The sequence below is a fragment of the Mobula hypostoma genome, chromosome 11 (genome assembly GCF_963921235.1).
Source record: "Mobula hypostoma chromosome 11, sMobHyp1.1, whole genome shotgun sequence".
Classification (NCBI taxonomy): domain Eukaryota; kingdom Metazoa; phylum Chordata; class Chondrichthyes; order Myliobatiformes; family Myliobatidae; genus Mobula; species Mobula hypostoma.
The window spans coordinates 57652022-57676517 of NC_086107.1; the positions used below are offsets into that span (position 1 = coordinate 57652022).

At 40.1% G+C, this 24496-nt stretch overlaps 1 protein-coding gene across 1 annotated transcript in view; it reads left to right on the forward strand.

Moving 5' to 3' along the window:
* LOC134354297 (immunoglobulin superfamily member 22-like) overlaps positions 1-24496 on the forward strand; it is a 75129-nt gene that overhangs the window by 17370 nt on the left and 33263 nt on the right. Inside the window, exons 5-10 of the mRNA XM_063063227.1 lie at positions 4653-4752; positions 9287-9329; positions 10538-10712; positions 13009-13122; positions 18361-18523; positions 21039-21311. Coding sequence (XP_062919297.1) covers positions 4653-4752; positions 9287-9329; positions 10538-10712; positions 13009-13122; positions 18361-18523; positions 21039-21311 — 868 coding nt within the window. The remainder of the gene's footprint in view (positions 1-4652; positions 4753-9286; positions 9330-10537; positions 10713-13008; positions 13123-18360; positions 18524-21038; positions 21312-24496) is intronic.

The following is a 24496-nucleotide window of genomic DNA, read 5'->3' on the forward strand; positions in this document are numbered from 1 at the left end:
TAATTAATAAAATTTTTAGGAGGAAAAAGAATCTTACCTTGTCATAGAGTTGTAGAGCAAAAAAATAGTGATACAGGCCCTTTGGCCTAACAAGTCTATACCAATCATTATGCCCACACAGTTCATCCTAATTCCTGTGTTGGCCCATATTCTTCTGGACCCCACGCCTCCATCTACCTATCCTAGTGCTTCCTAAATAATATTATTGTACCTGCCTGAACCACTTCTTCTGGCAGCTCATCCTACATACCCACCATATTCTGTGTGGACAAGTTGTCTTTCAGGTCCTTTTTCAACCTTTCCTCTCCCATCTTAAACCTATGCTTCCTAGGTTTGGACTCCCCAACCCGAGAGAAAAGTCTGCCACTGTCCACCTTATCTACGCCTTTCATAATGTTAAACATTTCCATAAGGATGTCCCTCATTCTCCCATGTTCCAAGGAGTAAAGATCTGGCCTGGTCAATCTCTCCCTCTAACTCTGAGATTCCCTCTAGTCCTGGCTGCATCCTCATGAATATTTCCACACTCTTTCCAGTTTAACTACTTGGTTACTATAACAGTGTGACCAAAAACTGGGCACAATACTCCAAGTGCAGCCTTACCAATGACTTATAAGACTGCAAAATAAGGTTCCAACTCCTACTGTATACTTGATCCTTTGACAATCAAGCCTATTTCACCACCCTATCTACTGATAATGCTATTTTCACAAACTATACACTTGTACTCCTAATTCCTTCTGTTCCACTGCACTCCCTAGCACACTATTATTCATCACTTAAGTCCTACACTGGTTTGATTTCCAAAATGCATTATCACAAACTTACTGTATCTGCATTAAAATCCATTTTCCTCTACTCAGACTTCTTTCCTAACTGATCATGCTTACTCAGTCAATAAGTGGAAATGTTTTGGAAGGCATTCATATTACCAGGGAGGAAGCATTTGCAGCCACACCCTCATTCTTGGTATCATCAGCAAATTTGCTAGTCCAGTTTACCACATTATCATTTAGATCACTGATATAGATGCCAAACAAGAATGGACCCAGCACAGATCCCTGGAGCACACCATTAGTCACAGTCTTCCAGTCAGAGAGGCAACCATCCACTACCACTCTCTGGCTTCTCCCATGAAACCAATATCTAATCCAATTTACAATCTTTTCTTGAATGGCAAGTGACTGAACCCTCTAGATCAACCTTGTTGCGGGACTTTTTCAAGGGCCGTGCTAAAGTCCTTTTAGACCACATCCACTGCCTTGTGTTCATCAATTATCCTGGTAACTTCCTTGAAAAACTCTATAAGACTGGTTACACATGACCTACCATGCACAATGCCATGTTGACTATCCTTAATCAGTTCCCGTCTATCCAAATACTTCTAAGTTTAGTCCCTTAGAATACCCTCCAACAACTTACCCACTACTGAGGTCAGGCTCATTGAACTATGATTTCCCAGCTCATCCTTCGAGCCTTTTTTGAACAACAGAAAAGCATTAACTATACTCCAAAACTCTGGCATCTCACCCGTGACTAAGGATATTTTAAATATCTCTGTTAGGACTCCTGCAGTTTCTGCAGCAGCTTCCCACAGGGTCTGAGAGAACACCTTGCCAGACTCTGGGGATTTATCCACCCTAATTTGCCCCAACACAGCAACACATCTTCCTCCGTAATCTGTAAAGGGTCCATGACCTCACTGTTGCTTTGCCTCACTTCCATAGACACTGTGTCCCGAGTAACTACAGATGCAAAAAGTCCATTTAAGATCTTCCTCCAATTCTTTCAGCTCCATGCATAGATGACCACTCTGATCTTCCAGAGGACCAAATTTATCCCTTGCTATCCTTTTGCTCTTAGTATGTACAGTATGTCTGTAAAAGCCCTTGAGATTATCTTTCATCTTGTCTGGTAGATCAGCCTCAAGCCTTGTTTTAGCCCTCCTGATTTCCTTCTTAAGATTTCTCCTGCATTTCTTATAGTTCTCATTTGCTCCTTCCTGCCTATACCTGCTGTGCATTTCCTTCTTTATCTTAACCAGTGGCTCATTATCTCTCGGAAACCAAGGTACCCCAAACCTGTTACCCTTGCATTTTATTCTGACATTATGCCATCCAGCTCTTTTACAATATGGGAGTCCCAGTCAATATGTAGAAAATCAAAATCACCTTCTATCACAATCGTAAGTTTCTTGCAACAATCTGTGATCTTTCTACAAATATACTCCTTTAAATCCCATAAACTTTCGAGTGGTCAATATCATAATCCCATTAACATGGCCACCCCTTTCTTATTCCTTACTTCCACCCATATAATCTCAGTAGTTACAAAATATAACAGAAGTTATATAACCTGTTATTGAGAGGAACAGCCTCTTGAACTGGCTACCTATCCCCTTTTCCTCTCCTGATGGTCAGCCAGTTACCTGTGTCCTGCACCTTGAGTACAGTTACCTCTCTGCATCATCTGTTGATCAACCCATCAGCCTCCTGAATAATCCAAAATTTATCCAGCTCCAGTTCCTTAAGCCAGTCTGTACAAAACTACAGCTGGATGCACTTCTTGCAGGCATAGTTATCAGAGACACTGGAGGTCTCCTTGTCTTCCCACATCCCACAAGAGGAGCATCTCCACTTCTCTAACTGTGCAATAAGAAAGAAAGAAAGAAAAATTAAATGAAAAAAATCTACCTGCAGCTGCCGCCTCTCCTCGCTGAATCTCCTATGTGCAAAAGCCTGAATTCGCCACTCTGACGCTGGCTCACTTATATAATAAGTACTCCCACAATGGCTGCTCCGCTTAAACCCAACTTCTTTTTATTGGCTCTTGTCAGGTGCCTAATTATGTATAATCCAAAATCCCCAGCTCACCTCTTTTGAAGTCTCTCTCTCAGTATGCAACCCCATGTCTGCAGAACTTTTACCCCTGGTCTTTCTCTAAATTATAGAATTTCATAATTGCAGCTGAATCACAGGAATAAATTATAGAATTGTATAAGTCTAACTGAATAATGATTATTACCACCAAAATGCTGCCTACCTCCTTTCCACCACAAGAATCATTTCCTATGATTATGCCTCCTTTCTTGGTATATACTGATTAAAATTTATGAAAACTTCAGAATTCCCTAAGCTTTTGACTTTTTAAACTGTTGAAGTTGATACAAGCATTTATTTATTCATTCAGATATGGATATATTTGGAAAGGGCTACAGTCATTGACCCCTCCTAATTATCCCCAAAGGCTTCTCTGAAGTTAGTTAAGAGTCATCTGAATTGGTGGTCTGGTGTTAAATATCATCCACAGTAAGCAATTCCTGACCTATCAGTCTACCAACTTCAGCAAGAATTTGCCTTCCATGCTGGGAGTGTGTTTGCAGAGGTGCTTGCAGTACTGAAATTGGAAATGGAATTAGTTTATTATTGTCACATGTACTGAGGTACAGTCACAAGCTTGTCTTGCATACTGTTCATACAGATCAAATCTTTACACAGTGCATTGAGGCCGAACAAGGTAAAACGATGACAATGTAGAAGAAAGTAGAACAGATACAGAGAAAGTACAGTGCAGGTAAACAATAAAGTGTAGAATCATACTGAATTAGATTGTAAGGTCAGGAGTCCTTTTCATCATACTAGGGAACCATTTAACAGTCTTATTACAATGCGACAGAAGCTGTCTTTGAGCCTGGTGCCACATGCTTTTAGGCTTTTGTATCTTCTGCCCAATATAAAAAGGAAGGAGCGAGAATGTCTGTGGTGTGTGGGATCTTTGATTATGCTAGCTGCATTAATAAGACAGTGAGAAGTATAGACAGAGGCCATAAATGGGAGGCTGGTTTCCATGATCTGCTGAGCTGCCTCCAAAACTTTCTGCAATTTCTTGCATTCATGCGCAAAGAAATAGCATATCAAGCAATCACGCATCCAGATAAGATGCTTTCTATGGTGCATCAATAAAAATTGGTTAGGGTTAACGGGAACATGCCAATTTTTTTGTTCCCTCCTGACGATGTACGGGCATTGGTGAGCTTTTGTAGCCATGACATATACCTGGTTGGATCAGGACAGACCATTGATGATGTACACTCCCAGGAATCTCTTAACCATCTCAACCTCAGCACCTCTAATGTAGCATGTGCACCGTTTCATTTCCAGAAGTCAAAGACAGGCTTTGTTGACATTAAGGAGATGGTTCTTCTCATAACATCATGTTACAAAGCTCTCTATCTCCTTCCTTTACTCTGAATTATTGTTATTTGTGATAAGGCCCACTATGGCAGTATCACCTACAAACTTGCCGACGAAGTTAGAGCAGAATCTGGCCATGGAGTCATGAGTGTACAGAGTAGGGTAGAGGATGCAACTTTGTGGAGCACCAGTGTTTAGAGTAACTGTGTTGGAGGTCTTTCTGCCTATCATTCCTCACTGCAGTCTGTTGGTCATGAAGTCAAGGATCCAGTCAGAGAGGGGCACTGTAAGTACCAAGTGCTGAAATGGTAGATGCAATAGTGAATTAGCAATGCTTTTACATGGGCAGGGCAGTCTTTAGGGTTTCTTCACTGGAATTATTTATTTAATGCCTCCATTAAACTTCGATGCTCTGTTGATAAAACTGTGCATGATATATGAATATTCTGATTTTTACAGCTGGATAATGTCACTCCAGATGACGAGGATGCCTACAAATGCATTGCTTCCAACATTCATGCAGACTGCACATACGTTATATCTTTGACAGTGACTGAAAGTATGTATGAACTCAATGAGAGTGTATGATAACATTTATACAGTGTGAATTACTACTTAAATGGCCATTGTGGTGTTTACTACTAGACTTGTTTATTGAAGATAGACATAATCTTGCAATTGTTCAAATTTTAGTAAATTTTGTCTTGATCTTTCAATAAGAAGGCATGGACTCCTTCATTTGTGAAAGACGAGCAAATAGAATTAAATTTTGCACAATCAGCAAACACTAACACCAGGTACTCTTCCTGAAACATTCTGATATAGACAAATTTAATTACTTCATTATCATTGGGTCAAAATACTGCAACTTCCACAGCACCATCTCACTGACTTTCCACAGCATTTCTCATGCTCAGCCATTTACCTACCAGAAGGCCCCAGATTTCTGCTCAATTGCTGTGAACTGTCAGTTTGGCTCATCACTTGATACAACATGGACCCTTGTGGCAGAAGTCAGTAGTCGAATTCAGTCCTGCTGAGATTCCCAAAATATTTGCGGGGAATTGTCTTTTGGATCCTGCAGCAGGTCATCTATCATAAGATCCAAGAACCCCAAAAGATTATCCCAGATAAATCTGAAGCTCTACACCTCGGTAGGGCTAATGCAAGGAGGCAGTACACTGTCAAGCGCAAGATCCTTAACAGTGTTGCTAAGCAGAGAGGTCTTAGGATCCAAGTTCATAGCTCCTTGAAAGTGGACACACAGGTCGATAATGTGGTTAAGGAAGCTCATGGAGTGCTTGCTTTTATTACTCAAGGCGTTCAGTTTAAAAGTCAGGAGGTTATGTTGAAACTTCATGAAACTCTGGTTAGGCCGCATCTGGAGTATTGTGTACAGTTTAGGTCGTGCCAGTATAGGAAGGAGTTTAAGGCTCTGGAGGTGGTGCAGAAGAGGTTTACCAGAATGCTGCCTGGTTTAGAGGGCAGTGCTATCATGAGAGGCTGGATAAACTTAAGTTGTTTTCTCTGGCATGCTGGAGGCCAAGGAAAGATCCGATAGCGGTTTACTAGATTATGAGAGCCGTAGACAGTGTGAACAGAGAGTATCATTTTCCCAGGGATGAAAAGTCAAATACCAGAGGGCATGCATTGAAGGTGAGAGGGAGTAGGTTCAAGGGGGATGTGAAGGGTAAGTTTTTTTTCTCAAAGAGTGATGGATACCTGGAATGTGCTGCCCAGTCCGGTGTTGGAGGCAAACAAATTAGTGGCTTTTAAGAGACATTTGGATAGGCACATGGATGTAAGGGAGATGGAGGGATATGGACATGGGGTAGGTAGGAGGGATTAGTGCTTGGGTGTTTTTGATTTGATTCTTGGCTAGATTGACATAACATTGTGGGCCGAATGGCCTGTTACTGTGCTGTACTGTTCTATCGTCCATCACAGGAAAAGCCCTCGCCACCATTGAATACATCTACAGTGAGCACTGCCACAAGAATGCAGCATCCATTATGATGGTCCTCCATCTGTTAGACCTTGCAGTCTTCTTGCTGCTGCCATCAGGAAGGAGGTACGGGAGCCTTAGGACCCACACCACCAGGTTCAGGAACAGTTATGATCCTTCAACCATCAGATTCCTGAACCAGCATGGATCATGTCACTCACCACCACACTGAACTGACTCCACAACCCATGAACACACTTTCAAGGACTCTACAACTCATGATTGCAATATTATTTATTTACTTACTATTTGTTTCTATTTGTATTTTTATTTCTTTTGCATTATGTGTTCTTTGGCATATTGGTTGTTTGTCGGTCTTTGTGTGGTTTTTCATTGATTCTGCTGTATTTTGTTCTATCGATTGTGAATGCCTGCACGGTAACATAAGGTACATATACATATACATATTTTGGTAGATAGATAGATACTTCACTGTTTGCAAATGAAATTACAATGTCTTTTTTTTCTTTTTAAATCTTTTTATTGAATAAGTATACAAAAGGTAAGCCATATAGGCACTAATACACTGTTAGAATATAATAAAATTACAGGAGATATTAAAACAGAAAAGAAATGATACAAACAATGTAATTTAAACATAAAATAATAAGGTAACATAATAGTATACTAATTTTTATATATATATCAATAGAAAAAGGAAAAAAAAACCCAAAAAAACCCACCGTGCAACTAAACTAAAAGCAAAGCAAAGCAATGGGCTAACTTGGAAACAAGTAGAGTTAAAAGACTTAAAATCACGTCCTCAAACCCGACCTCCATTAAAAACAGTAGAAAAAAACAAGAAGGGAATATAAATATGGAGCAAAAAGGGGAAGAAAAAAATTACATTAAATGAAAATATTGAATAAAACATCTCCAGGTCTGTTCAAATTTAAGTGAGGAATCATAGATTGCTAGGAAATTACAATGTCACAGTAGCATTACAAATGCATAGATGTAGAAATGTTAGAAGAGAAGTGAGAAAGGATAAAAAGTAAGTTGCCACAGACAGTCTAACAGGAGGGGGGTCATCACTTCCCTGGCTATAGGTTGACTCATTATAGAGCCTAATGGCCGAGGGTAAGAATGACCTCACATAGTGCTTTTTGGAGCAGCACAGTTGTCTTAGTCTATTACTAAAAATGCTCCTCTGTTCAGCCAAGGTGGCATGCAAAAGGTGAGAAACATTGTCCAGAATTGCCAGAATTTTCCATAGGGTCCTTTGATAATAAATTGACCTTGAACTTTAAACTTTGAATTAGTTTTGACTATATTGTAGGCTAACATTTAGGAGGCAAACACAAGCAGTTGTTCGAAGCATTTGTTACTTGGTGTATATCAGCCCATGCCTAAGTGTTGTCTGGATCTTCCTTAATGTAAACATCCAGCAAAGACAAAGTTACTATTTTTAATATTTTTATTCCTCTTAACTTTAATGGGCAGGCCTTCCAATAACAAGCTACCCAAGCAAATTTTTGCTTCTTTGAGTGTATACTGTTACTTGTGTGCACCTCAACATTGCCTTCCCCCCAAAATCAGTAGTTTCCAGTAGGTCAATGATTCAGCTTAACTCTGGTTTGGTTTTGACAGCCAGTGAATTTCTGTCCACAAACTCATTGGCTGTTTCAATTGAATGTCTATGAATGGCTATTTAAGCATTATTAAAGAACATTGGAAACTAAAATTAACAAAATTAACACATTAGAAGCAAACACACGTTAAAAACAAGACAAATAAAAATGAAATTTAGAACCACTCACCCATGTTTTGCTCAATCGTTAGCTTCTTCATTTTAATTTATATATTCTTGTTGGGGCAGTGCCAGGCCTAAATCTGTCCGGGACTCAGTGGCAGATCTTTTATTGTAAGTAGTGAGAGATCTGTATTGTCCCATTGTACTCTGTGAGGAGCTCACGTGAACAGCACACATATGTTGGGCTTGGCAGTAAATGTAATACACCAGCCTGTGCATAGAAATTCAGAGTTCCTGCCCATTTAAATGGAAGATTGGGGTTGATGTTTTTAATTGCTTAATACTGTATCTAAATTGATAGGTTGTGAATTTTTAATGTTCACAAAAAATCAACCATCTTAAGATTAAGCACTCTTAAGATTAAAAATTAAACTAAATAATTAAATTTTTTTTAAAAAATGCACACGCATTAAAAAGAATTAAATAAAACTAAAATCAAGCAAATAAAAAAAAGTTACAGATTAGACTTGGTTCCAGTCCTGCAGGTGTGTTGAAATAAATGGGGAAAAAACAAACAGTTGGGTGTAAGTTTAAAAATTAGTGGTGCTATCACAGCCAGAAGCTCTGAGGGAAAGCTTTGCAAGTTAGCAGGAAGATTTCAGAAAGGTGAGTCTCCACTGCTACAGTAGCCCTTGAATTCTTGAATGAGCCTCATTGCTCATTTATGCAAGGTACAGTAATGGAGCACCAGTTACTCTGGGAATGTGGAGGACCAATGTGATTGCTCATCTGCGCCCAGATTGTCTAAGTATCTGAATATAGAGACGGTGAGGGATTATTCTGGATAGGTCAACTATTTTCTTTTGTGTGTTTTACAATCATGGCAACATTATTAACGCTAAGAATTGCACCACTTGAAGGTCAGTTGCCATATGTTCATTGACTATGTTTCTATAGTGGTCATTGTGTTGAACGTATGTAATTGCCTAGTTGTTGTAGTTACAGCACCTTGCAGAAATTGGATTGTTTTGCACCAAGTCAGCTACACCTATTTTCAGGGGATCTGAGTCCAGCCATTGTTAGTGTTTTAAAATGAGCACCTTCTCTGAAATAACTTCGAAGCAGGCAGAGGATTCTATAAACAGATTTGTTTGCTGGTTAGTTATATAAAGTAGCATTTATATATTGAAGAACTTGCTCTTCCATAACAATTCATGTTAATTATGTCTTATGGATGTATCATTCAGTTCTTAAGATCTGAATTCAATTCCAATACATTTTTGATGCTGGTATGGTGTCTTGAGGAATGACAACTAATCATGCCAATGAATTGTTCAGAATGAATTAGTTCAAACTCATCTGGCCCCTCATGCAGATTGAATTTTTGATTTTCAGGTCAAGATAAACAAGTAAACTTCCGAACAATGTTGAAGAAAAGGTAAGAACTTCAGCATATTTCTTAGAAAGGTCTCAGGAGGATCCACATCAAGGAACAGTGTGATGTATAGTGAATATACAGCAAGAATGAAGTATACACAGAGAATATGTGTTACTTGGAGTGTTGGAAAGATAAACACTGGGAGTACAATAATGAAACAATATTTGAGTGTGGGCGACAGAGACGAAGCGTGGTAAGTAGTGTGTATATAGACAGAGATGCCCTGAGCAAGTAAGGTTAATAGAAGGAATGTCTGATATTTAATTATGACACAGATAACAGAAAAATAACATGTAATATGTTGAACAGTATTTATATACACCTGGGTAAACGTGGAAACTATGATGAATATCAATACTGAGGGTGTCATGTCTTGAGGGAACCAAGTGAGTAACTACATGCTGTACGGAGGATTTTTAACTTACAGAGGATGTAGAAAGAGGAGTAACAATTAAAAACCCTGAAGGTATACATCAGTGAATTACAAGAATGTTAATACACTGAGAGACACCTCGATTGGGATACATGCATAAATAAAGCAAACGCATTTACTAGATCTGATGATGTGAAGAGGATATGTAGTAAGGCCCATTCCCAGATATATTGAATAAATTTTCTGAAATCCTGAAGGGATGGTAGGTCTCACACACAATGAGAAAGTTTTCGCAGAACTTTTGGGACTGACACACAATAGGCAAATTTCACTAATTTTGCATTGTGGCTACCTGGAGAAGACAAATTTCAGAGTTTTATATGTATACTGTACATGCTTTGACAATGACCCTTGAACCTTTGAACCTTTTTTGAAAACATGGTTTTTGCAGACCCCTCTCCACCACCTCCTTGTTCCCATGCACCATCACAATTTTCCCCCCTACCTCCCGTCCCTTCCACCCTCAAAAATACAACCACTCACAACACGCGGGAGGAACTCAGCAGGTCGGGCAGCATCCGTGGAAAAGCTCGGTTGATGTTTCGGGCCGGAACCCTTCGTCAGGACTGAAACGTTCCGGCCCGAAACGTTGACTGATCTTTTCCATGGATGCTGCCCGACCTGCTGAGTTCCTCCAGTCTGTTGCGAGTGTTGCTTTGACCCCAGCATCTGCAGAGTATTTTGTGTTTAAAATACAACCACCATGTGGACAAAACTCCATGAGTAATTGCAATAAGAGATGATACTTTAAACTGCCAATGAATTTTATTTGCAGGTCAACCCCAGCTCCCAAGGAAGAAAGGAAGGTCCCAGATGAAAAGGAAATGTGGGAGATCTTAATGAAGGCAGATAAGAAGGACTATGAGAAGATTTGCCAGGAGTATGGATTTACTGACTTTAGGGGACTGCTGAAACGCTTAAAAGAAATGAAGAAAAAAGTAGAGACTGAGGTAGGGTGCAATAAGGATTGGAGAAGTTTAACATACCACTTAGTAGAAGCAGTGATGTTGGTACTGAGGTGGAAGGAGAAAGATCAAATGTTGGCCAGTCTAATTGTTCAAGCAATATAAAATTTTAAATCCTGAGTTAAAATAAGTTCATTAAAAAAAAGTTGTGTCCTTCAGATAAAAACAGTTAAAATGAAGTCAGTTTAGCCGTGAGAACTGAATGAATGTTTGCTAATGTGGCTGCAAACTTTTACTTGTAGCTGAGCGTGCAAGAGGAGTATTGAAAGAACAGGCCTGTCATGTCTATGCTGATCAGCTGTTATTTATGTACTGTGTACTATTCCCATTTGCCAACACTTGGTCCAGAGCCTCCTCTGTCTTGCCAAGTCAAGTGCTTTTCCAGGTGTTTATTAACACAGCCACATATGATATTCTGAAGATGCTGAAAATCTTGAGCAATATACACCAAATGTTGGAGGAACTCAGTGACTCAGACAGAATTTATCAAGGGAGATAGGCAGTCAACATTTTGGGTCATGATCCTTCATTGGGACTGGAAAAGAAGGGGGCAGAGCCAGAATAAGAAGGTGGGGAAGGGAACGGAGTAGAAGCTGGTAGGTGATAGGTGAGACTGGGCAAGGGGGAAGGTAGGCAGTATGATATGAGAAGCCAGGAGGTAATAGGTGGAAAGGGTAAAGGAGTGAAGAAGAGAGAATCTGATAGGAGAGTACAGTGGGTCATGAAATAAATGGAAAAAGATGGGGTACCGGAGGGAGGTGATGAGCTGGTCATGAGAGCAGGGGAGGAGAAGTGAAGGGGTGAGAGAGCAACCAGAATAAAGGAAAAGAAAAATGCTGTGGTGGAGGGAAGCAGAGGGGAGCAGTTACCTCAAGTTGTAGAAATCTTTGTTAGTGCAAATTGGAGACTACCCAGATGGAATATGAGGTGTTTCTCCTCCAACCTGCTTGAAAGTACCTAACTCCACTATCTTTTAAGACAGTGCATTTCAGATTCCAACCAATCTCCAAGTGGAAAGATTCTTCCTCAGATCATTGTAAAAACCTATGGCTTCTGTTCTTAGACACATCTGACATGGGTAAAAGTTACTTTCTATATACCCTGCTAATGCCACTCATGGTTCTGTACATCTCTGTCTGGTCCCCGTCACTCTCCTCTGCTCTGAGGAAAACAACCTCAGCCTATCCAGGCCAGCTTCATAACCAAGATATACCATCCCAAACATGCTTGCTGGTCAATCACTTCTGCACTCTCTTCAGTACAATCAATTCATTCCTATGGTGTGGTGACCATAGCTGCACGCAATATTCTATCTACTTCCTATCTAATATTTTATAATGTACATCCCTGCTCTTTTACTCTGTGCTCTGGCTGATGAAAGATAGCATCCAAAAACTCTCTTTGCCATCTATCCACCTGTGATGCCATCTCTGGAGATTTTTAGATATATGCCAAGTTTTTTTTCTTCATCAATATTTCATAGGGCCTAACCATTCATAGTACATATACAACCCTTATTAAATACCTCAAAGTGCATCAACTCACACTTACTGTAAATTCCATCTGCCATCTTCCTGCCAACCTACTATCTGATCAACGTCACACTAAAGCAGGATTCCCAACCTGGGTTCCACGGACCGCTTGGTTAATGATAGGGTCCAAGGTATTAAAAAGGTTGGAAACCCCTTCTCAAAGCCGAAGGCTACCTTACTGTATATCAGCAACTTTGCTAATTTTCATGTAATCTGTAATTTTACTAACCATATCTCCTAAATACACATTAAGGTTGTTAACATTTATAACCAACAGCAAGAGTCCCAGCACATTATTAGCTCCAGCACTATCCAATTCCTCTTCCAGTGCTTTTTATCACCTCTAGAACTTGTGCATAAATCCAGAGTGATGGGATGAAAGTGACCACTCATTGGAAATTTTTTAGAATTGCACCTTGACAGTTGCTAATTTGGCACTAAATCAGTAATCTTATTTAGGGAAGACAAAGCATGTGTAAAATTAAAATATTTCAAACTATATGGAGGGAAATGGTCTCAATTAATGCTGAAGGAGGGCAAATTAATACTCCATGATACAATAAGAATAATACTCCATATTGTGGCAACTAGACTTGGGACTGCAAAATGGTGCACTAGATATTGAACTTTACATTGCATCCAATCAACGGTAAATCTGAACTATGAAAATTCAGCTCTCCAACAACGATATTCCTCATCTGAAGGGAACCATTTCTCACTACTGTCTTATGTTCTCTCTCTTCTGAAAGACTGTAAAAGTTATAAAGCCACTGGAAGATACGGAAGGAAAAATTGACTCAACAGTTACATTTGAAACAATCCTGGAATTGAAGGACCCTAACATTAAGATGAAATGGTTGAAGGTAAGGCAAGTTTCTTGGATACTCATTAGCATTGCAAGAATCTATTGAAAGCAAAAATTATAAATATAATGCCATCAAATTTCTCATTTTGGATCACTGTTACTGCATGAGTCAGGTAATTGTTTGGTATTGAGCTATAAGGTCAATCCTTAAATATTGAAATAATCAGACCAGTTAAGAGAATTACCTACATCATAATCTCCAAGTGTGTCTTAGGCAAGACCAAAATACTTGTACATTTCATTTATGGTGGTAGTTTAGAACTTAGTGGTAAATAAATAACTGTTCCTGGAAATGGCCAGTTTTACCACATCTTCCAGAGTATCTTCACTAGAGAGCTAGCACATGTAAGAATCTGCCATCTAGCCCATGATTTATGTACACATCCCTGTGTTTATCATGTCTGGCTTACTGCATTAAAAGTAAGCCATTATGTAATCAAAATATGGAGTATTAAAGTGTATTTTGTGAGTTTCTTGATGATGATCTATAACAATTATAATACTGGAATTGTTTAAAGAAGAGATTTTGGTATTAAATTTTAAATGAGATCTAACTGCAACATAGAAGAAACATGTAGCTGAACTATTCTATCTGTTTTTGTGTTTAGCAATTCCATTTATCATTAACTTTAGTTTTGCCACTTCATCCCCTGCAATTTAATATTTTGATGCCTCTCTTCAGTAAATACCAAGAAATTAGGCCTATATTTTAGTATTGACAGTGAAAAGCAGCAGATACTTTACCATTAAAAAGTTTTTTTTACCACTGAGACCCCATGTGCCAGGATTACTGCAAAGTCATGAGTAGCTGGTTCTCTCTTCCATTAAAACCAATATTCCCATTACCTAACTGGGCATAGAGTGGAATCAACGTCAACTGGTACTGAAAGGAAAGATTGGCAATAGCATGGTGGAAGAAAATTATTCAGTTATGGAGTGGAAAATGAAAGATCACCAGATAGAATTGAGGCAGCTGAATGAGAAGAAGATCACTTTGAGGTGTATGAGTATAGAGTAGGCCACATCTGCTTTTAAATGGAATGGATGTCTACACGGTGCCTTTGGTGGTCTCTGAGAGCAGTAATTGTGTAGATCAATTATAACACATTCAGTGGTTCGTGGATCCCTTTTATTTTTGCATTTGCACAGTTTGTTGTTCACTGATCCTGATTACAGTTACAGTTCTATAGATTTTCTAAGTGCTCCCACAGAAAAAGAATCTCAGGGTTGTATGTACTGACATGTATGTACTCTGATAATAAATTTGAACTTTGAACTTTATGTTTGACAAGCCTCAGACTGTTCTGATGAGGCTCAGAGAAATTAACTCGCAAAGAGACGTTTATAGGCCTGAGAGCCCAGTACTCTTAATGTTGCTTCTGCTATCACTACCAATTGGAGTGGTAAAATGTCTGCATTAGTAGTTAGTGCCTCTGAAGCTGTATAGATTTGGATCAGATGTAATGTCTGAACTTGGCCTAGAAAGACTTGTGTTCTAAGATGAAGAGTACAGAGAGTCACTTAGGTATGGCAAGACAGCAGATCATATTCCATTGTAACACATACCCATTTTCATCACATTGAAATCAGTCACTGTTGAATAGCTGATAAACACTCAAATCGTTAATATAACCTTGCTCCTGTAACAGTATTTGCTTTGCAAATAGCTTGAAATTGTACAGATTTCACAGAACCTTTCCTAATAATACTTATTTTTTCAGTTTTGTAAAAACCTTATTACCAAATGCACTGTGACAGTAAAAACAATCTAATTACATAGAAACATAGAAAACTGCGGCCCACCAAGCTGTGCTGAACATGCCCTTACCTGAGATATTACCTAGGGTTACTCATAGCCCTCTATATTTCTGAACTCTATATACCTGTCCAGGAGTCTCTTCAAAGACCCTATCGTATCTGCCTCCATCTGTCGCCGGGAGCCCATTCCACACACTCACCACTTCCTGAGTAAAAAACCTACCCCTGATATCTCCTCTGTACCTACTTCCAAGCACCTTAAAACTATGCCCTCTCGTGCTAGCCATTTCAGCCCTGGGAAAAAGCCTCTGACTATCCACATGATCAACGCCTCTCATCATCTTATACACCTCTATCAGGTCACCTCTCATCCTTATTCACTCCCAAGGAAAAAATGCCGAGTTCACTCAACCTATTCTCATAAGGCATGCTCCCCAATCTAGGCAACATCCTTGGAAATCTCCTCGGCACCCTTTCTATGGTTTCCACATTATTCCTATAGTGAGGCAACCAGAACTGAGCACAGTACTCCAAATGGGGTCTGACCAGGGTCCTATATAGCTGCAACATTACTTCTCAGCTCCTAACCTCAATCACAAAGTCAACCTGCGCAGCAGCCTTGAGTGTGCTATGGACTCGAACCCCAAAATCCCTCTGATCCTCCACACTGCGAAGAGTCCTACCATTAATACTATATTCTGTCATCATATTTGACCTTCCAAGATGAATAACTTCACACTTATTTGGGTTGAATTCCATCTGCCACTTCTCAGCCCAGTTTTACATCCTATTGACAGCACTCCACACTATCCATAACACCTCCAAACTTTGTGTCATCAGCAAATTTACTAACCCATCCCTCCACTTCTTCATCCAGGTCATTTATAAAAATCACGAACAGTAGGGGTCCCAGAGCAGATCCCTGAGGCACACCATAGGTCACCGACCTCCATGCAGAATATGACCTGTCTACAACCACTCTTTGCCTTCTGAGGGCAAGCCAATTCTAGATCCACAAAGCAATGTCCCCTTGGATCCCATGCCTTGATGGGGTACCTTATCAAATGCCTTGCTGAGATCCATATACACTACATCTACTGCTCTTCCTTCATCAATGTGTTTAGTCATATCCTCAGAAAATTCAGTCAGGCTTGTAAGGCACGACCTGCCTTTGACAAAGCCATGCTGACTATTCCTAATCATATTATGCCTCTCCAAATGATCATAAGTCCTGCCTCTCAGAATCTCCTCCATCAACTTACCAACCATCGAAGTAAGACTCACCGGTCTATAATTTCCTGGGGTATCTCTACTCACTTTCTTGAAAAATGGAACAACATCCGCAACCCTCCAATCCTCTTGAACCTCTCCCGTCCCCATTGATGATGCAAAGGTCATCGCCAGAAGCTCATCAATCTCCTCCCTCACCTCCCACAGTAGCCTGTGGTACATCTGGTCCAGTCCCAGTGACTTATCCAACCTGATACTTTTCCAAAAGCTCCTGCACATCCTCTTCCTTAATTTCTACATGCTCAAGCTTTTCAGTCCACTGTATGAGCAAAGTACTCATTAAGTACCTCTGCTATCTTCTCCGGTTCCGTAAACACTTTTCCACTGTCACACTTGATTGGTTCTATTCTCTCACATCTTATCCTCTTGCTGTTCACATACTTGTAGAATGCCTTGGGGTTTTCCTTAATCCTGTCCACCAAGGCCTTCTCATGGCCCCTGCTGGCTATCCTATTTTCTTTCTGGAGTTCCTTCCCGGTAGCCTTATAATCTTCTAGCTCTCTATGATTACCTAGCTTTTTGAACCTTTCATAAGCTCTTCCTTTCTTCTTGACTAGATTTACAACAGCCTTTGTACACCATGGTTCCTGTACCCTACCATCCTTTCCGTCTCATTGGAATGCACCTATGCAAAACTCCACGCAAATATCGCCTGAATATTTGCCACATTTCTTCCGTACATTTCCCTGAGAACATCTGTTTCCAATTTATGCTTCCAAGTCCCTGCCTGATAGCCTCAAAGTTCCCCTTACTCCAATTAAATGCTTCCCTAACTTGTCTGTTCCTATCCCTCTCTAATGTTATGGTAAAGCAGATAGAGTCGTGATCACTATCTCCAAAATGCTCTCCGACTGAGAGATCTGACACCTGACCAGCTTTATTTCCCAATACCAGCTCAAGTACAGCCTCTCCTCTTGTAGGCCTATCTACATATTGTGTCAAGAAACTTTCTTGAACACACTTAACAAACTCCACCCCATCTAAACCCCTCGCTCTAGGGAGATGCCAATCAGCATTTGGGAAGTTAAAATCTCCCACCACGACAACCCTGTTATTATTACACCTTTTCAGAATCTGTCTCCCTATCTGCTCTTCCATATCCCTGTTACTATTGGGTGGTCTATAAAAAACACCCAATAGAGTTATTGACCTCTTCCTGTTCCTAACTTCCACCCACAGAGAAAACTTCCGCCGAAGCAATTGTCCTTCATGTTTTTTCAGTCTGTAAAACCCTTTATCCTTCAGCAACACACACAAAATGCTGGAGGAATGCAGCAGGCCAGGCAGCATCTATGGAAATGAATAGATAGATGGTGTTTCAGGCCAAGACCCTTCTTCAGAAAGTATCCTTCAGTTTGTAATGATCAGCTAACACCACACTGCTCCATTTTAGCTAATTTTAGCCTTAGCAATATTATAATTACAAAGGGGAATGAGAATAGCAAACAGGCCAATTCACGATTGAATACAAGGTGCCATGGCGTCAGATGGGTGCAACACTTTGCAGAGTGTTTACTAAGAATAATTGGTGTTAAGTATGGCCAGGTTTCTCCAATTGCTTCACTGTGACTTTAGCAGAAGAACTATGGAAAACTTGGAAATATAGTATTGGGGTTTCGAATGGCTCTTTCCTCCAGATTCCAGCTAAGGAGTGTGATCCTTTTAAACACACACAGCTTTCAACTCCCACAGTAGGTAATATCATCAGGGAAAAGGGCTCATCCCAAGAAAGGAGGGTAGTCTTGTAGATCATTTGAAAACACACTGCAGGTATATTGGCAAGGTCATTTTGAGTAAGAATATGCTTTATCTAGTACTGAGCCATGCATGGAAGAAAATATGGCTATAATCTCAGAATGTTTTTAATTAACTGATTTTTCAGCAAATATTATAATTACTGATGCAGGAGTGAGAAAGAAGCTATCAATGTTCCTGCTTCTAATCACTTTCCAGCAGCTTGTTGTGAAAAGTAACCAGAACTCGTCAAACAAATCAATTGGGTGTTCTCTACATTTGTATAACTTACTGATTATTCATGACCTTCTGAATGTGCTTTTTCTCTTCTGTGGATTTTACAGTTTGGAATGCACACTAAATTATTTCATTCCTTCAGGGAATACAGACATGTGATCTTGGAATAGTTAGTAACATAACCAAAATAAAGCAATCTTCTTTTTTTGTTTTGCAGGATGGCAATCCATTAAGGCCACAGAGCTCATTTGGAAAGTTTGAAATTAAACAAGTGGGAACAAAGTTTATGCTTTCTGTAAAAAAATTAACTGCAAAAGATTCTGGCCAGTACACCTTCCAAGTTGGGGACAAATATTTCACTGTAAACCTAAAAGTGATAGGTATGCTATGCAAATAAATAAGCAATTTATTCTGCATGAGTGTCTGTAAAAATGTGTGGGGTTTGATTAATAAAAGCTCCAATTGCTACACCACCATCACATGGACTTCAATTAACAACCGCTTCCACAGGTAAGAGATAAGGAGAGGGCTATGTCCCCACAAACTTTCATGCTGTTCACCTTAGTTACTGTTTCAAAGAATTATCATATAGAGGAATAGTAGGATATGAAAACTGCCATTGGCCCTAATTCTCCATGTTGACATCTGCTTTTGTAGTAGTCCAGCCTCCAGTTACCTGGCTTTATTAACCTGTTTGCCTGTGCTTTCCAATGCTGGGTCAGTTTTGGCTTTGCCGTATCTTTCAATTGATAAGAATATAGATGTGTATTCCACTTCCTTTTGAGACTTCAAACTGCCATCAGGCAGCTGACGTGGATCTTTTGGGATTATTTTAAAGGAAAACCAGGGTACTTCTATGTGTTCTCTAAACCAATATTTACCCACAATTTGTGGAGAGGTTTTCTGGCCTTCATTCGAATACTTCTTGTGGAGCATAAGTATGCAGAAGTTTGCTGTTGTTACAAAAGTGACTATGTTTTTATGTATTTGTTTTTTGAGGATCAGGGCATTGCTAGAAAGGCAGGCATTTATTATGCACTTTAATCGTTATTGATAGGCAGGCAGTGGACCACTATAATTCCTCCATTGGAGGAATTTCCACGGTACTGATGAATTCCACAATTCAGATCCAGTGATTGCTAAGGACCAGCAATCTATCCAAGCCAAATGTTGTGTGGCTTGTAGCGGAAAGCGATAGGTGTAGTGTTAAAATGCACTTCTCTTTTTTAATGGTAGGGGTTGCAGTTGCAAGGGCCATTTCAATGTATTTTGTAGGAGGGTACCTACTGCAGGCATCAGTAGAGAAGGAAATGACTGTTCAAATCAGTGGATGGTTACCAGCGGTGCAATTGTATTCTTCTAGATGCACAGTTAGTTTCGGAGTGCAATTCTTCAGCAGGGACATTGTTGTGCCCTGTACCAGCTGCTTGTTGAAATTATGTGAAGTGAATTGATTTGGCTGAAAACAAGCTTCTTGATGATGGAGATACCAGTAAGAACCTGAGAAGGATCATATATTCAAAATTTCTGTTAAAATATGCTTGTGAGTGTTTTCGTCTTGTATCTTGCGCTCAGATGCTGGCCCTGCTATCATTGAGGATGAGGATATTCATGGAGCATTTTCCTCCTATTAGTTATTTAAATGTGTGTCACCATTTGCAGTTCTATGTGGCAGGACTACAGAACTTTGCTCTCATCTGTTGGTGATGAGTTCATGTTGACCTATCTCATGTGTTGGTTACTGTTTAGCTTGCACGTACTCCTATATTGCAGCTTTAATGGGCTGCAACTTCTTCTTTGATCCCCTGGCTTAATTATAAGAGTAAAATGATGGAGGGATAGGCTGGGCCATGAGGATGATGGTGCCGTATATTTCTGATGTTGCATATGGTCCATAAAGTTTAATGGTTGCCTAGTTTTAAACTCCCATTTTGAATCTATCCCACTCAGTGCCAATTTACAATTCCTGGAGCAAAGGCAGAACCTTGTCTCCACAATGACCGCTATCCTTGGTGGAAAGACTGAATTCCATCTCCACAAAGTCATTTCCATTACCATCTCTACCAACATTCTAATGGACAGATGTATCAAAATACACGACTGATATAAAGTTATTTAGGATCTCTCAAACATTGGGAAAGGTGTAATTATAAACATAAACCACCGTTTTGCTTTAATGATGGTTTCACTGCAGCATTACTGTACTATGTAGTTGATTAATTAAAAACTTACATTTTGCACTTAAGTACTCTTTCTCTAGCTTGACAATAGGATTTGATCTGGGGGTTTGGTGTGAATCACGTTCCAGGTAAATGAAGTATGAAATGTGGTTGGATCAGTTTTGTCGGGGTGGGGGCGGGGGAGGGTGGTGTTGCGGGATGCTGCTGGAAGTCAAGCTCGGTGGGAACAACATGCTGACATCAACACCTTGAAGAAATTTTAAGGGTCAGCATCCAAAGGCATTGCACAGATTTGGCAGTATGAATATCATAAAGTTAAGCTTCCTTTCTATTTTTGGTGTGCTTTCAAACACAACTTTTTGACAAGAGACTTAGCAATTCAAGTCAGCAAGGCAGCAGTCGGGATGATGGCTATGGTGTCAATTTATTTTCTCTGATGATGCTCACGGCTTCATTTTAATACATGTTTAATAAACGTGACCTAACGTTTTCATTAGAAGAAATAATCACGGCCCTTTATTGTCTTGATTTCTTAGCTACTTCTTCCAAAGAATGCAAAGGAACTGCAGATTTAAAATAAAGGCATAGATAGGTTACTGAGTAAAATGAAGGTTTCAATCCTGTTGATGTACACCATTACCAATAACTGAACTGTTAGTAGTTCCGATTGTCTTCCTTTACAATTGTTGTTGTTTGAAAATTACTTTTCTTCCAGATGAACCACTTCGGTTTGGAGTGAAGCTGAAACCCATAAAGGTGGTGGAGAGACAAACAGGGACCTTCGAATGCCGCCTCAGTAAGAGTGCGCCAAATGTGCGCTGGAAGTTCCAAGGTGTTGAGGTGAAACGAGATGACAAGCATGATATCATTGTGTCAGAAGATGGTCTGACACACATCCTGAAAATCAAAGACGTCCGGCCAAGTGACATTGGCGAATACAGCTTTTCCGCAGGAGACATAGTCTCTTCGTCTGAGCTCCAGATTGACCGTAAGTTTTAACTCCGAGTGATCAAAGGGAACAGGAGAAAGCCCTTGCTGCACATACTCCTCTGTCTCCTCCTAGTGGTGATGGTTGTACTGAGAATACGAGGAATGCAAAGTGTGGTGCCCTTAATCTTACTGAAAATGATAAAATCTACTATTATTTTGTAACTGGTTAAATATGGATTTATCTAGTTCTGTCATTGTTAGTTGTCCAGATTTTGATGAGCAATGTGCATTGTGCGCACACACAGGTATCAGTGCTCAGTTATTTAATTACCTGGTTTGGGGATCAGTAAAACATAACCTCTGATTTAAGATCGGCAACCCAAAGGTCAAGCCTGCAAATAACAATCATTAAAAACTCTGGCTTGGTTTCTCTTAACTTTTTTCCTTCTTGCAACGGTAAAATGCTCATGATTATGAATGGACTTGAGAAGACAAGATTCTAAAAGAGGCTCCCCAGTGCCAGTCCATGGAAGTATGAGAGCATGCATTTTACTTGAGAACTGACAGGAGCACAATCAATGTGAACAAGCCAGGCTGGAAATATTAAGGAAATGCATTCAACCGGCCCTATGAATTCACACCTGACTGCCTGAGACTATTTTCTAATTCTGCTCCTTATGTAACAGCACATGTGCATTGTCAGCAGGTAAGCCACTTTTTCCCAATGTCTTGGTGGAAAACACATGATAATAGCACCGTGTTTGCAAGAACTGATTTTGTGCTAATTAAGTTCAAGTTCAAATTTAATTGCCATTCAGCCGTACATAAATACAGCCAAATGAAAGTATTGCTCTGGGGCCAAGCTGCAAAATACAGTACCAACAGTCATATACAGCACAAGGCTCATATCACCCATATAAGACAGCGGTAAACATGCAGTCACACAAAGAATTATAACATGGCCCAGGTCAATGCGCTTATGGATGCTGTCGGCAAGAACAATCCCACTCTCCAGCTTCTTCCACTGAACGAACACTGGGGGGCAGCAAGGATGGCAACATGGATGCCACCCCACACGATCTGCCGCATCACCTCTCCTGGATGGCAGAAACGAGAGGCATCATGTCATGAGCTGGTCTGCGCTATGACTGAGGCCACACAGCTCCCCCGCCATCCGTCCCACCAATATTCCAGTGAGCCAAACCTGCAGAACTCCACATTACCAGTGTCCAACAGGGTCTTGTGATCACAAGAAAAACAGCTAAGACAGTCACTCTCTGTTAGACTGCATACTGCCTTTGCACACTGACATCAACGCCTCTCCGTAGCCGGCAGCAACATGGTCTGTACCAAGTCCAGCTCCTCTGCCAATTAGCAGCTCGCTGATGGGGTAAACCTGCAGTACTTGAATTCTTAACGTCCAGCAGGGTTCTGCAATCATAAAAGAGACATTTAAAAAAGACAATAACAACTTTGGATGACCCTGTAGAGGCCACTGGGACTGAGTGTGCTGAGATCGTACCGAATTATTTAAGCACATAATTGTTGAAAGGTGCTCCGGAGCTGCTTGGTTCTGCAACTGCTAATGATGTTCCGCTGAGCAAGGAGCAGGCACACAGACTCATGTTTACTAACCTTGCCAATGAAGCCGTCGTTGCTTTGAAGACATATCTGGCTTAGTCTGGTAGAATATTGACGTATTGCAATTCGATAGCAATTCTAAAGTTTTGCTTTCCTGTGTTCAGGGCATAATATGTACAGTAAATATCGACTCAAAGATCATGTAACGATGAATTGCTGCTAGTCTGGAATAACTAATCTGTAACTGGGTTAGTAAAGATGAGGAAATACTTTTGCAAAGACTCTAGGATAACTGAAGCTTTGTGGCGACCCAATGTTATGTAATGCAGAGGCAAGTTCACTGGGAAGTGTCAATCAGTATTAGTCAGAGTGAGATGAGATGGAGATACACTTTTGAAGACTGCAGACCTTGGAAGTGGATTGTGTGATGTGCAGCAAATATAGATTGCTTTGTGATATCCAGCTTTTAGACAATATTTTAGACTGTTGTGATCAAAATTGTACAAAGATATTAACTTCTGCATGTTTTTAACATTGTGGAAGCACAAATGGGCATAATATTGAACCCCATTAAATACGTAGTTGCATGTTTAGCTCATAAGTTAGGTTCCTAAAGATATGGCTTTTCGGTGTAAGTTCATGCAAGAATGTCTCCAGAGAAACAGTCTGGCTTCTGGCTTGAGAATTTGAGCGATTATAATGATAAAATCAGTGTCATGTACTCCTCAATAGTGAAGTTCAAAAAGTATGTTCTTTAGCTTTTCATAGATTACTAAAAAGGCTGGACCATGTTTTCAAGTGTGTTTTTAAATGACAAAGAAACAATGCTGATCTCCAAGAGAGTCCTATTGGTTATATGTCTCCAAGAACTTCATAGTCTGTAGTTTAGAGTTTTGTGTGGAAGAAACATATAATTTTGAGTGAACTAAAGGAGTGCTGCAATGTGATTCCAGTCAGCACATGACAGGATAAAATGACACAGGAGATTTTCATGAGTTATTGATGGACTACTACAAGGATAATTAGATTGACAATGAATCAGTTGGATTTTTCTTCATTGGCTTGAAAGAGTGACTTCTAAATTCTTGCCACTGTGAGCTGCACTCAGAAAGCCAAGGCATTGATGGTTGTTCTCTGCCAGGCCTTTCAGCTTCATTATTCTACGTCATTTAAAGAAGTATTAGTGTGCCCATGAGTTTGCACAGGCAAAAGAGAAAACTGTTGAAAGCAGCCTCCTGGTATTTTTCAGAAGTCTATTTCCTTAATTAGTACAAGTATCTTAAAATGATCATTACTTTGCTATATTGTCCCTCTTACAGAAAGAGAAGCCTTGATAAGATAAGAAAGAACATGGTTATAGTTCCCTTTGAAGTCAAAGAATTGGATATTTCTGTAAATATTGTGCTCTTGTATCAAGTTCTACTGAACATACACAATCTCAGTGTAGCACATATATCTGTTAACATGGTCCTGGCCCAAACAATTGCAGGACCAAGGGTTATCAAGATGGCTTAAGGCAGGGGTCCCCAACCTTTTTTGTACTGCGGACCGGTTTCATATTGACAATATTCTTGTGGACCGGCCGACCGGGGTTGAGGGGGCTGGTGGGTGGTGGGTGGTGGGTGGGAGGGTTGGTTGCCAACGGACAAAAGTAGCAGGCAA